General features: G+C 33.9%; 5 protein-coding genes across 5 annotated transcripts; 4 read left to right on the forward strand and 1 right to left on the reverse strand.

Annotated features, from left to right (window-relative positions):
- Positions 1–3: 3 nt before the first annotated feature.
- srz-103 (Serpentine Receptor, class Z) lies at positions 4–1,718 on the reverse strand (the record flags this gene model as incomplete). Its single annotated transcript, NM_074821.2, has 5 exons — positions 4–252; positions 297–461; positions 980–1,271; positions 1,318–1,448; positions 1,575–1,718. 5 exons carry the CDS (start codon positions 1,716–1,718, stop codon positions 4–6), a joined length of 981 nt encoding a protein of 326 aa, NP_507222.2.
- A 943-nt stretch (positions 1,719–2,661) lies between these two features.
- srw-44 (G-protein coupled receptors family 1 profile domain-containing protein) lies at positions 2,662–5,037 on the forward strand (the record flags this gene model as incomplete). Its single annotated transcript, NM_074822.1, has 5 exons — positions 2,662–2,765; positions 3,070–3,300; positions 4,120–4,263; positions 4,307–4,780; positions 4,833–5,037. 5 exons carry the CDS (start codon positions 2,662–2,664, stop codon positions 5,035–5,037), a joined length of 1,158 nt encoding a protein of 385 aa, NP_507223.1.
- Positions 5,038–5,566: 529 nt separating this feature from the next.
- Positions 5,567–6,555, forward strand: srw-36 (G-protein coupled receptors family 1 profile domain-containing protein; the record flags this gene model as incomplete). The annotated part of the gene is made up of 3 exons (NM_074823.2): positions 5,567–5,853; positions 5,899–6,045; positions 6,096–6,555. The coding sequence occupies 3 exons, from the start codon at positions 5,567–5,569 to the stop codon at positions 6,553–6,555; spliced, it is 894 nt and encodes a 297-aa protein (NP_507224.2).
- A 1,850-nt stretch (positions 6,556–8,405) lies between these two features.
- On the forward strand, positions 8,406–9,464 carry srw-43 (G-protein coupled receptors family 1 profile domain-containing protein; the record flags this gene model as incomplete). The annotated part of the gene is made up of 4 exons (NM_074824.2): positions 8,406–8,479; positions 8,536–8,679; positions 8,736–9,203; positions 9,263–9,464. The coding sequence occupies 4 exons, from the start codon at positions 8,406–8,408 to the stop codon at positions 9,462–9,464; spliced, it is 888 nt and encodes a 295-aa protein (NP_507225.2).
- A 443-nt stretch (positions 9,465–9,907) lies between these two features.
- srz-102 (Serpentine Receptor, class Z) lies at positions 9,908–12,247 on the forward strand (the record flags this gene model as incomplete). Its single annotated transcript, NM_001028630.1, has 5 exons — positions 9,908–10,051; positions 10,160–10,299; positions 11,346–11,634; positions 11,790–11,954; positions 11,999–12,247. 5 exons carry the CDS (start codon positions 9,908–9,910, stop codon positions 12,245–12,247), a joined length of 987 nt encoding a protein of 328 aa, NP_001023801.1.
- Positions 12,248–12,889: the final 642 nt, after the last annotated feature.

The following is a 12,889-nucleotide window of genomic DNA, read 5'->3' on the forward strand; positions in this document are numbered from 1 at the left end:
CCTTTAAGTAATTGAAAAAGCAACTGGTGCCGTAGTGGATCGCACACAATTATCCACCCCACCGAACAAAATTTTCAAAAATTTGCCAAGGTTGAATGACCGGAATAGGGTAATCACTTCGTTTACATTACATCTCAAGTACGAAAGTTGAATTATCAGTGGGATAGTGACCGCATCGCCAATAGATATTATTACTAAATACGACCATGGGTTTCTGATTTCTATGTATGAAAGAAAAGATGGAACAGAGACCTGAATTAGAAAATAGGGTAAACGGGTGAAACAATGAAACAAACCAATTTGGAAAGCAAAACTAGTAAGCTCTGAAGGAAAATATAATTTTGTAAATAAATGTGTTGCTGTGAGTGTAGGTGGCCATTTTGCTTCATGTTCAAGATAACAGGGATATAGACAAATGGAGTTAGAATGGAAATCACCAAGTTCAAAATTAAGAATATTCCCTAAAAAAGTATCTAAATAGGCAATGGTCATAGTCTACCTGATGCACCATATCTGACGCGCAAATTTATAGCTCCATGGCACACGTGGTGGTAGAATGTCTCTTTTCGGTTTGATCTCCAAAAAATGCGGGAGGAGAGACACAGACATCTCATTTGATTTTGCATGGTAAAGAGAGTGCTGACGTCACATTTTTAGTCAAAAAATTCCCGAATTTTTCGTAGATCAAACCGTAATGGGACAGCCTGGCACCACGTGATGGCAAAGGTCAAAAACTGATAAATTTCCCCTTTTTCTTTATATACTAGATGTTGTACCATGCTTGACGTGCAAACTTTGCTCAATTTAAATGACATCATGAACTAAGGCTTGCCTAATGTAGTTAATTTCCGGTTAACGGTCAATAGCAAAGAATTGCAAAATGCAGTGTTGTTAGATTGATGCACCATAATTAAAATTTGATCTTTCTGGCAATGGTAATGGGCTCTATGTATATTAAAAAAGCATTAAATAGACTTACCATATACACTATTAAAAGAATGAGACCAACTTCGTCGCTAATAGGAAAGAAGCAAAAATGCACTAACAAAGGTGAAAAAAATAGAACATCTTTTAAAACAATAGCTACAGAAAAATGCCTGACATACTTGTGTATAGAATTTTGTGAATATACAGAATTGAATGGGAACAGGTATTTGAGTGAATTCAAAATTGCCAATAGAAACAGTATCACATGAAATGTTTGTTGTAAAATGTAGTTAATGTAAAGGCCCGCAAGTAAATACGTTAGAAGAATTGCGACAGTTATTAGACTGAAATGCATATTTATTCAAATTGATGTAAAAATACCTTCATTACTAGAATACAATTGGCAATCTTTGAAGAACATCCAGATTACGACATATGAGAATATACGCTACAATTAATCCGAACAACGTTAAATACGAAAACTTGACCAGTTTGTTGAAAAGTTGAACAATAGGCAAATCCTGAAACACTTTAATTAAACAAAAAAAAACTAACAGCGTCATTTGAAATTATGCCCCAAATTTTAAAATTGATGCAATAAAAGAAAGTCTCAAAAATAAATATTATCAAAACAATTTACAGCGTACTTTTTCTCGGAAACGTTTCAAATTGTGCAGATACTGATAAACTGGCAGAATCGAATATGATATGATTGATAGAAGAGATAATGAGAGAAGCAATGAATCTTGTAATAGTTGCGGAATATACGAGAAATCGAGTGTTGAATTCATTTTAAGTGTTTGTAAAGAACCTGTGTCTAATGTTTGACTTCAAAAATTACCGAAGATTTCCTGAAAGCAGCAGGTGAAATATTGATCAGTATCACCCTTGCGAACTGAACATTAACTGAAGTACCAGTTCCGATAAATATTATATTGATTTTTGTTCAAGCACAAGAAGTTACGTACAAAGCTTGAGTACTTTACGGCATGAGCCCTAGTTTCAACATTTCAATTTTAAATAAATCAGGCAAAACTTCCATTTTTCCACCTGTTCAATTTCAGCAAAAATGCTTTAAATATAATTTTAGCCACGTAATCCTTGCTATATCCCACTGAATAAAACACTTGATTTACTATTAGCTGAAAAACTGAAAAAAGTAAAAATATATAGAGAAAATTAAATGAGGCAAACACGCTCCAAGGATAATTTATTTCGGCGCGCATTTGAAATATTTCATGGTGACGCAAACAAAAATCGCGATTTCAAGCTCTAATATAAAAAGTCAGGGAATTTTTTTTTTGATTTTTTCACATAGATATTCGTAATCAGGGGCAAATTTGGAGTCGTTTGAAAATATTTTCCAGATTTCGGTACTCCACCTTTAATCGTGTCTAAACCTTTCGTATTTTAACAGTATAAGAGTTTGAACATGCGACAGTGCTTAATATTTCTTGAAAAGTGGCGCAAACTCAGTTTTCACCACTTTTGGTTTAACATTTTAGAACCCATGATCAGCCAAATCTATCAACGATGTTCGCCATTTCAGAGAAGTTTTGGAGACATACATAACATTAAATTCTATTCAAATAGTTCACTTAAAATAATTTAATTTTCCACTTAGTCTCCAACTGGCAGAAAAACAAGTTAACGAAAATTTCATTATACATTTTTGGATTGTAGAAAAATAACAGACAGAAATCACTCACTCACAAAGAACACCACTGCGCCGACATGCCGAACAGCAAGTCTACAGAAAATAAAGATTCCCATTCAATTTTTGATATCTTTGATTTAGAATCGGAAGATTTTTGGTATTCAATCTGGATTCTGGTTAGGTAATTTTAACACTGACTTGTTTAAATTTTTTAAAAATTGTGTAATTTTTGAATGACCTAACAAAGGATTAAAATGACCAGATTGTGGCATTTTAACTGATTTCTTTCATTTTTTATTCCGGTTCTTTCATTGTTTTTTTTTCTTCAAACTGGCTCAGTTCTGGTACGCCCTTAAAAAATGGAATAGCCCCACGCCATGCCTGAGCCTAGGCTAACCGGCCTAAAAAGAGTACATTTTCTTATTTTATGAAAATTTTGAAGACAGAGGTTTGCCAGACAAAAACTATCAGTTATAATTTTCCAGAGAAGTGAAATGGTATATCGACCTTGCAAGCCTCGTAATCGCTTTCGTCGGATTTTTCGGCAATATTTTCCATCTAGCAGTTCTGACTCGAAAGTCAATGAGAATCTTATCAGTTTCTACATTTCTCATTAGCATTGCTATTTGTGACTTTGTTCGAATGATGTCCACTATAGTCACACTATCACCAATATTCTATCGAGAGTATTTATCATTGCATGTTCGTTTGAAATGGTAATTTTCTTTTATTTTCTGCGAAAAATATGGATAAAATTCCTCTAACCCTGAGATTAAGCCAATTTGTTTTCAAACGTCAACTTTCATTCGGAACAACAAAATATACATTTTTGTCAGAATAGACGTAAAAACATCATTACGGGAACCTGACGTAACTTCAGAAACAGTGAAACTTTTGTTCTGAGAAATTGGATTTAAAATAGTTTTCATAGAAACTCTCAAATGTTCTGATAGTGAGAACAATCGCAACTAAGTGAAAATCATAATCATGATAAAAATGTTAATTTGTTTTTAAAAAGTAACATATCTCATCAATTCAAATTTTCTGCAAAAAAAACTTTAGCGGAAAATTCCATTTTTTGCACATTTATTGCACATTTTTTGCACGTTTATTGCACATAAAAAAGTAAAATATCTCATCAATTCAAATTTTCTGCAAAAAAACTTTAGCGGAAATTCAAGTTTTATGAAAAAAATCTGGCGGGAAATTTAACTTATCTCAGAAAATTTTGGCAGGAAATACAAATTTTCTGAAAAAATTTAGGAGGAAAATTCAAATTTACCGGGTATTTCAAAATTTTCTGAAAAAAAATGGGCGGGAAATTAAAACCTTCTCATAAAAAATCTGTCGCCTAAGTCAAATTATCTGAGAAAAAAGTCATAAAAACGTGACGTAATTTTACATTTTCTGAAAAAATGCCAGAAAAATTGGCGGAAAATTTAAATTTTCTGAGAACGAATTTGGTTGGAAATTCAAAATCTCACATTAAAAAATTTGGTGGGAAAACTACACCTGTTTTAAAATCTATACTTCAGTCAACCTCCCCCTTCATATCTTGAAATGTACATCATATATGTATTTCATTCACTCGAAACTGTTTCTATGAATTTATCAGTTTGGTTTGCAGTTTTTATGACTATTTTCCGAGCTCTTGCTATCCGATACCCACTCAATAAACGGTAATTCTTAAAATAATCCTCTAATAATCAAATTTTATTCCAGAATCAAGTCACTCATTACCTCTGAATCCGGTTTATGTACAGTCATCACGATTACCATCTTAATTCTCCCATTCTGCTGTCTCAGCTTCTTCCTAAGGACACTTTTCCCAGCTTCCACGTGGTATCCTTCTCCAGGTTGTAAAAAATTCTCTAAAGGCTATACGCAAATCCAATATCGGCTTCTGGCAACTGAATTATCGGGAGAACTTGGAACGGAGACAAGTGAAATAATGCAGAAAGTTGAAGGATTGTTATTCAAATTTCTTCCATCTGTAGTTCTATCGCTTGCAACTTTTGCTTTGGTTTTTGCGATCAGAAAACATAAGAAGAAAAACTGTACGCCAGGAAACAAAAGTGACAAGGAGAAAACCACAAAATTAGTTTCCTTTGTCACTTTTACATTTCTCATTGCAATTGTTCCACAAGGAATCCTGTTCATGATCATGTTCAAAGTGTTTGAGACATCTATGATGGGGTAAAATTTGGCATCTGTTGGTAGACGATAAAAATAAGAAATTGATTTTCAGAGCTGTAATCGATGAATTGTCAACTGCATTATCATTTTTATCAGTTATCAATGGAACTATCCATTTGTTGATTATTTATTTTATGTGTTCTGAATACCGAAAAACTATAAGGTGTATGTTTTGCCGAAAAAGCAAGCCTTCAATTTCGGCCATCACTCTCACGGAGACTGGAAATATGACTCACAACACGAAGAATACAATTTAATTGTTTACAAACTTACTCACGTATTGCTTTTAAATCGTTAAAACCTTTACTCATTTTCTGACATTCTCCAAATTGTGTTAAATAAAAAATCATACGAGATCAGGCTTAGGCTTACTTTAGGCGTAGGCTAAGGCATAAGTACATGTATCCAAATTTATCGGAGCAAAAACAAAATAGTAGAATACTGCGGGTCATAAGAGTTGAACTAAACATTTTCTCAAAGAATGCGGTTTGTGGATCAGAAAAAATGACTTTGTGTTCCAGTTTAGACCTCTTTTCTCAGAAATCAAGACCACCTGCCCTCGCTTCTCTAAATAGAACTACATTTCCATAACATGAAGTTCATCATTATTCATGGTGCACACCATTTTCTCTAATGAAAAAATGATCCCGGAACTAATAACTGTTATTTTTCTACGTTCATTTTTCACCTTGTGCTTGTCTTTCTTATTATTACTTAGAATTGAACATTTTGGTTGTTCTAATGAAGTTGGTCTCGATTTACTTTCAAGTTCCTATTCCAACCTAAATGAATCGCAGTACTTCTGTTAATATTGAAGGGTCCCCGTTGCAATATCCGAGCAGGGAAACCAAATTTTATTTACATCTGATCAACGTTGCTATATCTTTTATTGGAATCTTCCCAAGTGTATTTCATTTCCTCGTGCTTTTGAGAAAATCGATGCGGCAATTGACTGTTAACCAATTTCTGATAGGTATCGTAGTTTGTGGGATTATCCACAATGTATGTAGTATCATCTATTACATACCTATTTTGTGTGACCATTATTACAGTTTAAAGGTTCCGCTTGAATGGTAAGGCAGCCTTCAAGCATGGTCTCTAAAAGTGAACTGTTTCAGTGTACCATCACAAAGCTCCTACGTCAAGATAGCTTACGGTTTCTACTCCTCCTTGATCAATTCTGTTGCCATAGTGATGATAACGTATTTCACTGCTGCAATGGCAATAATTAGAACTCTTGTGATCAAATTTCCACTTGCTAGGCGGTTTGCTACAGACAACCTCAAACAGTTCCTATAACACTAACACATTCCAGCAGCAAACGTCTGATCTACTCAAAAAATGGCTCGAAAATCATGCTAACCATTATTCTAGTCATCTCACCTTTTTGGATCATCAATTTTGCTAGTTTAAACGTAATTGAGACTGGAGTTTGGGTACCGCCAAAAAATTGCAATGGATTTTCTAAAAACAATATTGAAAAAATGTATGGCATTGAGCAAACGGGAATATTTGGTCAACTTTTTTATTTGATATTTTTCTTAACAGAGACTGTCCTATTTGAATTTATCCCATCAATTTTACTTCTGATCACCACAATTTGTTTGATTATCGAGTTGAGGAAAAACCAGAAAAAGAAGACATCGATAAAGCAATATAGATCAACGAGACTTGTGGCGTGGATGACAATTTCATTTCGTGGCAAATGCACCGTACAACTTGATATACATCGTTTCGATGGTGCTTTCAATTCCCATCTGGGGATTTCGAAATGAGTAAGCTAGGGCTGTACAAATCGGCGTCCGGTCGTCCGATTTTGACACTACCGGACGCACATGCGTCCGGTTTTGGGTAGGTTTCCACAGCGGCCGACAATTTCCGAGTTTGGCCACTCACTATACTTAATCAACAATTTTATAGTGAGTGACCAAACTCGGAAATTGTCGGCCGCTGTGGAAACCTACCCAAACCGGACGCATGTGCGTCCGGTGGTGTCAAAATCGGACGACCGGATGCCGATTTGTACATCCCTAGAACATTAGGGCTTCTTTAGGAGGCATGCGCGGTTTCAGGGGCTGACGCCTGCCTCAAACCTGGCTGCCTCTCGCCGGCCTCATAACTTTACTTCCGCATTCTCGAATATAGTTTGAAAGGTGGTTCTTTCGCAGCGGCCGACACTTTTTGGGTTCCGCACCCCACTATACAGAAGGCTCGGTACGAGGTATGATGAGACAGGCACGGGTCGCCGCAATGTTTTTTTATGGAGAAAACAGGATTGTGTGACAAACCCGGAATTAATTACTACCCGTATTCCAGAGCAATAAAAGCTGACGTCACTGTTATAGCATCATTTTTATCCACGTTAAACATTGCCACTCATGGACCGATATGTTTTTTCGTATCTACACAATACAGGAATACTGCGAGAAAGCTTTTCGGAATGAAGAATAAAAATTCAAGTGTGACAATGATCAGTTGAGTATGTTAATAATTTTTCCAATGAATTCATTTTTGAAAGTGGTTATTATTTTGATAATTTCTCTCTTTTTTATTTATTTTTTGGGTGTTTTTCATGAAAACTGATCTGAAAAACAAGATAAATGCTAATTTTTTATTACAAATTCATTGAAAATGCGTAAAACAGTAAAATTATTAGTTCAGACGACAACTTTACGCATTTTCAATTACTATAAAATCTACACATTTTTCTAAAACTTTTTTATCATGATTTTCGTTCATTGTGATTAAATAGGCATGGTTTTAATGCAATTTCCACACTGAGCGTAGTCCACCTTTAACACAACTTGCGCAATTTGAAATAGCTCTCAGAAAAACAAGTTACTAATTTATAAGTCTCGGAAAAAACAAGTGCATTCGCTGGTGCACTATCTCTCATTCGCAGGAAACTTGCAACCGACATTCTCGCAGTTAATTGGTACAAAAAGAGAAGTCTTTCAACAATATTCACTTTTTGTCTCCGCCATGGACACATTTACAGACTACACATATTCTGATAGAATTTTTCAAATTTTATTTGATCAGCCGGAAGAGGTTTGGACTTCTGCATTGGATTTTTTGAGGTACATAGTTTGCAGTGCAATATTTCACCGCCCGAATTAGTCGCTATCAAAAATTGACTTACATATGGATAATTTTGAATCCTTTCTGAAAACCCTATTAATATTGTAGTTAGAGAGGACAAAATTGATCTCCAAACACTAAAAATTGTCTTTTTTTTTAATTATCAGTGGTTTTGTTTAATGTCAAAAACTGGGGACCGAAACTTATTTTCTATACACGGAGAAAATGTCGGCAATAATAATTTTTTTTGTGAAAAGTTTGGAAAACTTATCAGATCAGTAATCGCAAATTGTCAAATTTTTAAGAAGTTGCCCCACAGCTTGAATGAATAAATTGAACCTCGAAACAGAAGTTTGAGAAAAAAAACAATCAGTTAAAATTTTTCATAAAACTCAAGCGGTATATCGACATTGCAAGCGTTGCAATTGCAGTTGTCGGATTTTTAGCTAACATTTTCCACTTAGCAGTTCTCACCAGAAAATCGATAAAAAGTTTGTCAGTTAGAAGGTTTTTAATTGGAATTGCTATTTGTGATCTTTTTCGGATGATCTTTACTATAGTCACAATATCACCAATAATCTATCGGGAGATTTTGTCATTCTGTATTCCAGTTACTTGGTAATTTTTCAGGAAACTTTTTATTTTTTAAGTTTTCTCACTTTCCAATATTTCAGCATACCTCCCCTGTCCTATCTGGAAATGTATTTTATCCAATTATTCAATTCCCTCGAAATAATTTTAACGGATTTATCAGTTTGGTTTGTAGTTTTTATGACTATTTTTCGGGCTCTTGTTATCCGATATCCATTGAATAAACGGTAACTCTAGAGTTGATCATCGCAAATATAAATATATCAATTGAATTTTATTCCAGAATCAGCTCACTTGTCACGTCTAAATATAGCTTGTGCGCAGTCATCCCATTTATCTTTTTAGTGTTGCCATTCTGGATTCTTAGCTTCTTTCAAAAAACACTGTTCCCAGAACTTAAGTGGAAACCTTCTCCAGAATGTCTTGGATTTCCTTCTAATTATACACAAATTCAATATAGATTTCTGGCAATTGAATTAACTGGTGAATTTGGATATGAGTTAACAGAAACTATGAATAATGTAAAAGGAATCCTATTTAAATTTCTGCCTTCTATAGCTCTTTCGCTTGCAACTTTCGCTTTGGTTTTTGAGATCAGAAAGCGGAAGAAGAATAAATGGACAACAGGCAGCAAAAAAGAGCGGACCACGAAATTAGTTTCCGTCGTCACATTTTCATTTCTCCTTGCAATTGTTCCACAAGGAATATTATTCATGATTATGTTCAAAGTGTACGAAACATCTGTATTGGGGTAGATTTTCTGCATACTTGCGTACGGGCGGATTATTTTAATAGTAACCTACTTTTCAGAGCTGTCATCGAGCAATTGTCCATTACATTATCGTTTGTATCTGTTATGAATGGAATTATTCATTTATTAATTATTTATTCCATGTCCTCCGAATACCGAGCGACTGCTAAAAATTTGTGCTCATTCTTGAAGAAGAGGAAGAATTCAGTTTCAATATTCAGAGTCACGAAGATTATTTTAAATAATAGAATGCAACCATAAGCTCTTAATAAATTTGTATATTCGCTTATTATTTGAGTATTTGTCATATTTGTTCTGACGATTTTCCCATTAAAAACAAATTCTAACTTAGAAAGTCTGATTGATTCCACAGAACAATTTATTTTCTCAACCCTTTGATTACGGAACATTTTCTAATTAGCTTTTTGATTTTTTTTAGAAAAATAAACCTGAACTAATTTTGAATTGTTGAAGAAAAAATTCAGATTAAACCAAAAAGTTCTTAAAAGTGTTCTGCAAAATATCAGATCGAAAGGTCAGGGTGTTTGAAAGTAAAATCTTTATTTTTGGAAAAAAAAACAAGTTTCACTATTTCAATTAAAAACCAGACAAGTTTTCTGCAATTTCCACCTGTTCAATTTCTCACAAGCTCTCATATATTTTAAGTAGAAGATGAAGGCAACCTCATATTTGTATATATCACCATGAATACAACACTTGATTTCACTTATATTCCCGATTTAATGTATATTTCATCTGAATTAATATTGATATTTATCTGTATCGTGTCTTATTCAACTCTTCCTTTTTATATATATGTGCACAATTTGAACCGACACAGAGAAAAAGTAAGTTTTTCTTTCGGATTTTAAGTTCTTGCATACGAGTAAAAATCTGTGGAAATTTAGTTTGTTTGTCTGAAAATTTGTATGATATTGACCATACAAATATTTCAGGATTTACTAATTGTTCAACTTTTTTGCCGAATGGTCAAATTCTCGTATTTCATTTTTATCATTGTGGTGGTTTTATTGTTTCTAATTATGTGGCACTGGGACGACTCATCTCATCAACTTGCACTCAATAATACCGTTAGGTTAAAATGGGGCAAAGATTTTTATTTTGTTTTATTTCAAGGGAGGACTAATGGTTATGTGTTTTTGTGTTGACTCCAAAAGGATAGCTCAGTCGGTAGTGGTGGCCGCTAACAATTTAGAAACCACGATTTCAAGTCCGGCTTCACCCCTAGGTTCACCCAGACTCTATTGGGAAGTGGAGTAAAACACGACTGGGTTATCGGACACAGACCCCGGCTAGACCGTGGCTTATATAATAGCCCAGTGGGAGCACCACCAGGCAGTGCACCCGACTCCCAGATCCCCAGTGCATAGCGCTTGAAGACGGATAATCTTTTCATCAGTCCTTTAAAGAAGGAGTATCGTCAGTGAGGAAATTGTTTTCAAATGTAGTATTTGTATTCAAACTTCCAATTATTGCAAAAGAAAAACGGAAAAAATCCGTTCACATTGAGCATTTTCAGTCAGAAAAATAGTTGAAAAAGCTTTAAAATTTCACTAGAGAAATCCTAGGCCACCAGAATCAATCGAATTTGTATTCTGTTGTGTATTGTATTTTTATTAAGTACTTAATACGATTTCTTCATCTCAGTTTTCTTAAACTTTTTGAGAAAGAAAAACAAATTAAACTTCCAAATAATTGCATTTGAATCAATATTTTGTTGAACGAATATGGCCTAGAAATCGTGTGGTGGCCTAGGTTTCATATGCGCGTGAAATTCAAATTCAGCCACTTTCAGCCACTTTCGTCGATTTCAACGGCTAAATGCTCAATGTTAACGGATTTTTCTCGTTTTTCTTCTGTAATAATTGGAAGTTTGAGCACCAATACTACATTTTAAAACAATTTCCCCATTGACGATACTCCTTCTTTAATCCAAAAAATACACCAAACTAATTTCGTGAAATTTTCAAAAATTTCCCAGCCATAAAATTTCAAAAAAAAAACAATTAATTTCTGCTGGCAGCTGAAGCCGACAGCTAAAAATTGGAAGTTTCCCTGATAGTGATAGACAACAGATAAATTTTCGTTTGTCTTAATAGAAATTCAATTTTCTTATTTCAGTGACTACTTTATTTTCATCTATTGTTTTTCATTTTTTATTATATTTTACATTCTTCACGTTTTACAACAAACATTCCACGTCATATTATTTTTATTGGCAATATTAAATTCTCTCAAATATATTTTTTCGTTTCTTTTCTTGAATATACAGAGTTCGGTACATAAGTATTTGCCGCATTTTACTTTATGTATTATTTTAAAGGATGCTGTGTTTGGCACAGCTTGTGTGCTCAGCTTGGCCAAGTATTTAAATGAAGAAGTTTCCGAATTCTGTATAGTATGTTATATTGTAAGTTTTGGCATTGGCATTATTGCAGACTAAAAACCGATAGAAGTGTAACCAAAGATTTTTGAAACTGGTTCACATTTGAGAAAAATTAAGATCCAAAGCCTAAGCGTAGAAGAAAACAACTTGGTTTCTGACAACAAAAATATATTTTTCAGATATTATTTGCTTTTCTCAACTTTGTAATTTCTGTGCTTACTCCATTCATTTACATTCCTATTATGATTGATATAAACAAAAATCAACATCTACATTCTCAACAACACATTTATCTACAAAATTACATTTTTATTCAGAGCTTTCTGGTGTTATTTTTTAAATTGGTATTTAAAGATATAATACTTCACAGTTACCTCGAGTTTTTTAGATCCCTGTGCCAATTTTTATTTGGTCCAAAACCACCAGCATTTTAACGGAAATGGCAATGATTATATCATTGGGGGATGTTATCACTACGCCGCTGATTATTCAATTGTCGTATTTTAGATGTAATGTACACGAAGTGATTGACCTATACTCGACATTTGATCTACACAAGTTTGTAAAAGTTATATTTTGTAAAGCGGATAATTCTGTGCACCCCAATGTAGTTCCTATCGCATTTTCAATCACTTAACTTTTGTTTATCGGAAGTATGAAGTTATAAAGATAAAGCAAGTTTTTCTTAATTGAAGGATGTTAAAAAGCATCATTGAAAAAGTTTCAGCTCAGACAAGACAATATATTAGGTTAAAAAACTGCCGGTTTAAACTGGATACACTGCCAGAATTCTACTAACCTGATATTTCAAATTACTCCTAGTAAATGATTACATTCGCACATAGATTCCAACTAAAACAGAAAACAGGTGGCCCAGTTTTCAAAATACGGAGTAACGCATGTCTCAAGTCAATTTGAGCAAGTCTGCAAGTATTGCGGAAAATAAAAACACATATTTTATGGATTTCCTCACTTTTCCCGCTATGAAAAACGCGTGAATCTACTCTGTGCAAACATGCCACAGTTTAAGCCAAAATGCAGAAGCGTGAGGTAGGCAGATTTCAGGCAGGCTTTGAAATTGCGCCTGCCCAACATGAAAGTCCAAGAGCAAAAACTTTCGACAATTTGGAGGCGAAAACTGAAAAGTTGTCAAGTGTGACTGCAAATTAGAAAAAAAACAACAACAAAAAAAGTGAATCTTTAAAAAAAAAGATTTTTTTTTAAAAATCATGAGAAATAATACAGTGCGTGCAACTTCTATAGCGCCCCCCTATTTTTT

This window comes from Caenorhabditis elegans, chromosome V, assembly GCF_000002985.6.
Source record: "Caenorhabditis elegans chromosome V".
Taxonomy (NCBI): domain Eukaryota; kingdom Metazoa; phylum Nematoda; class Chromadorea; order Rhabditida; family Rhabditidae; genus Caenorhabditis; species Caenorhabditis elegans.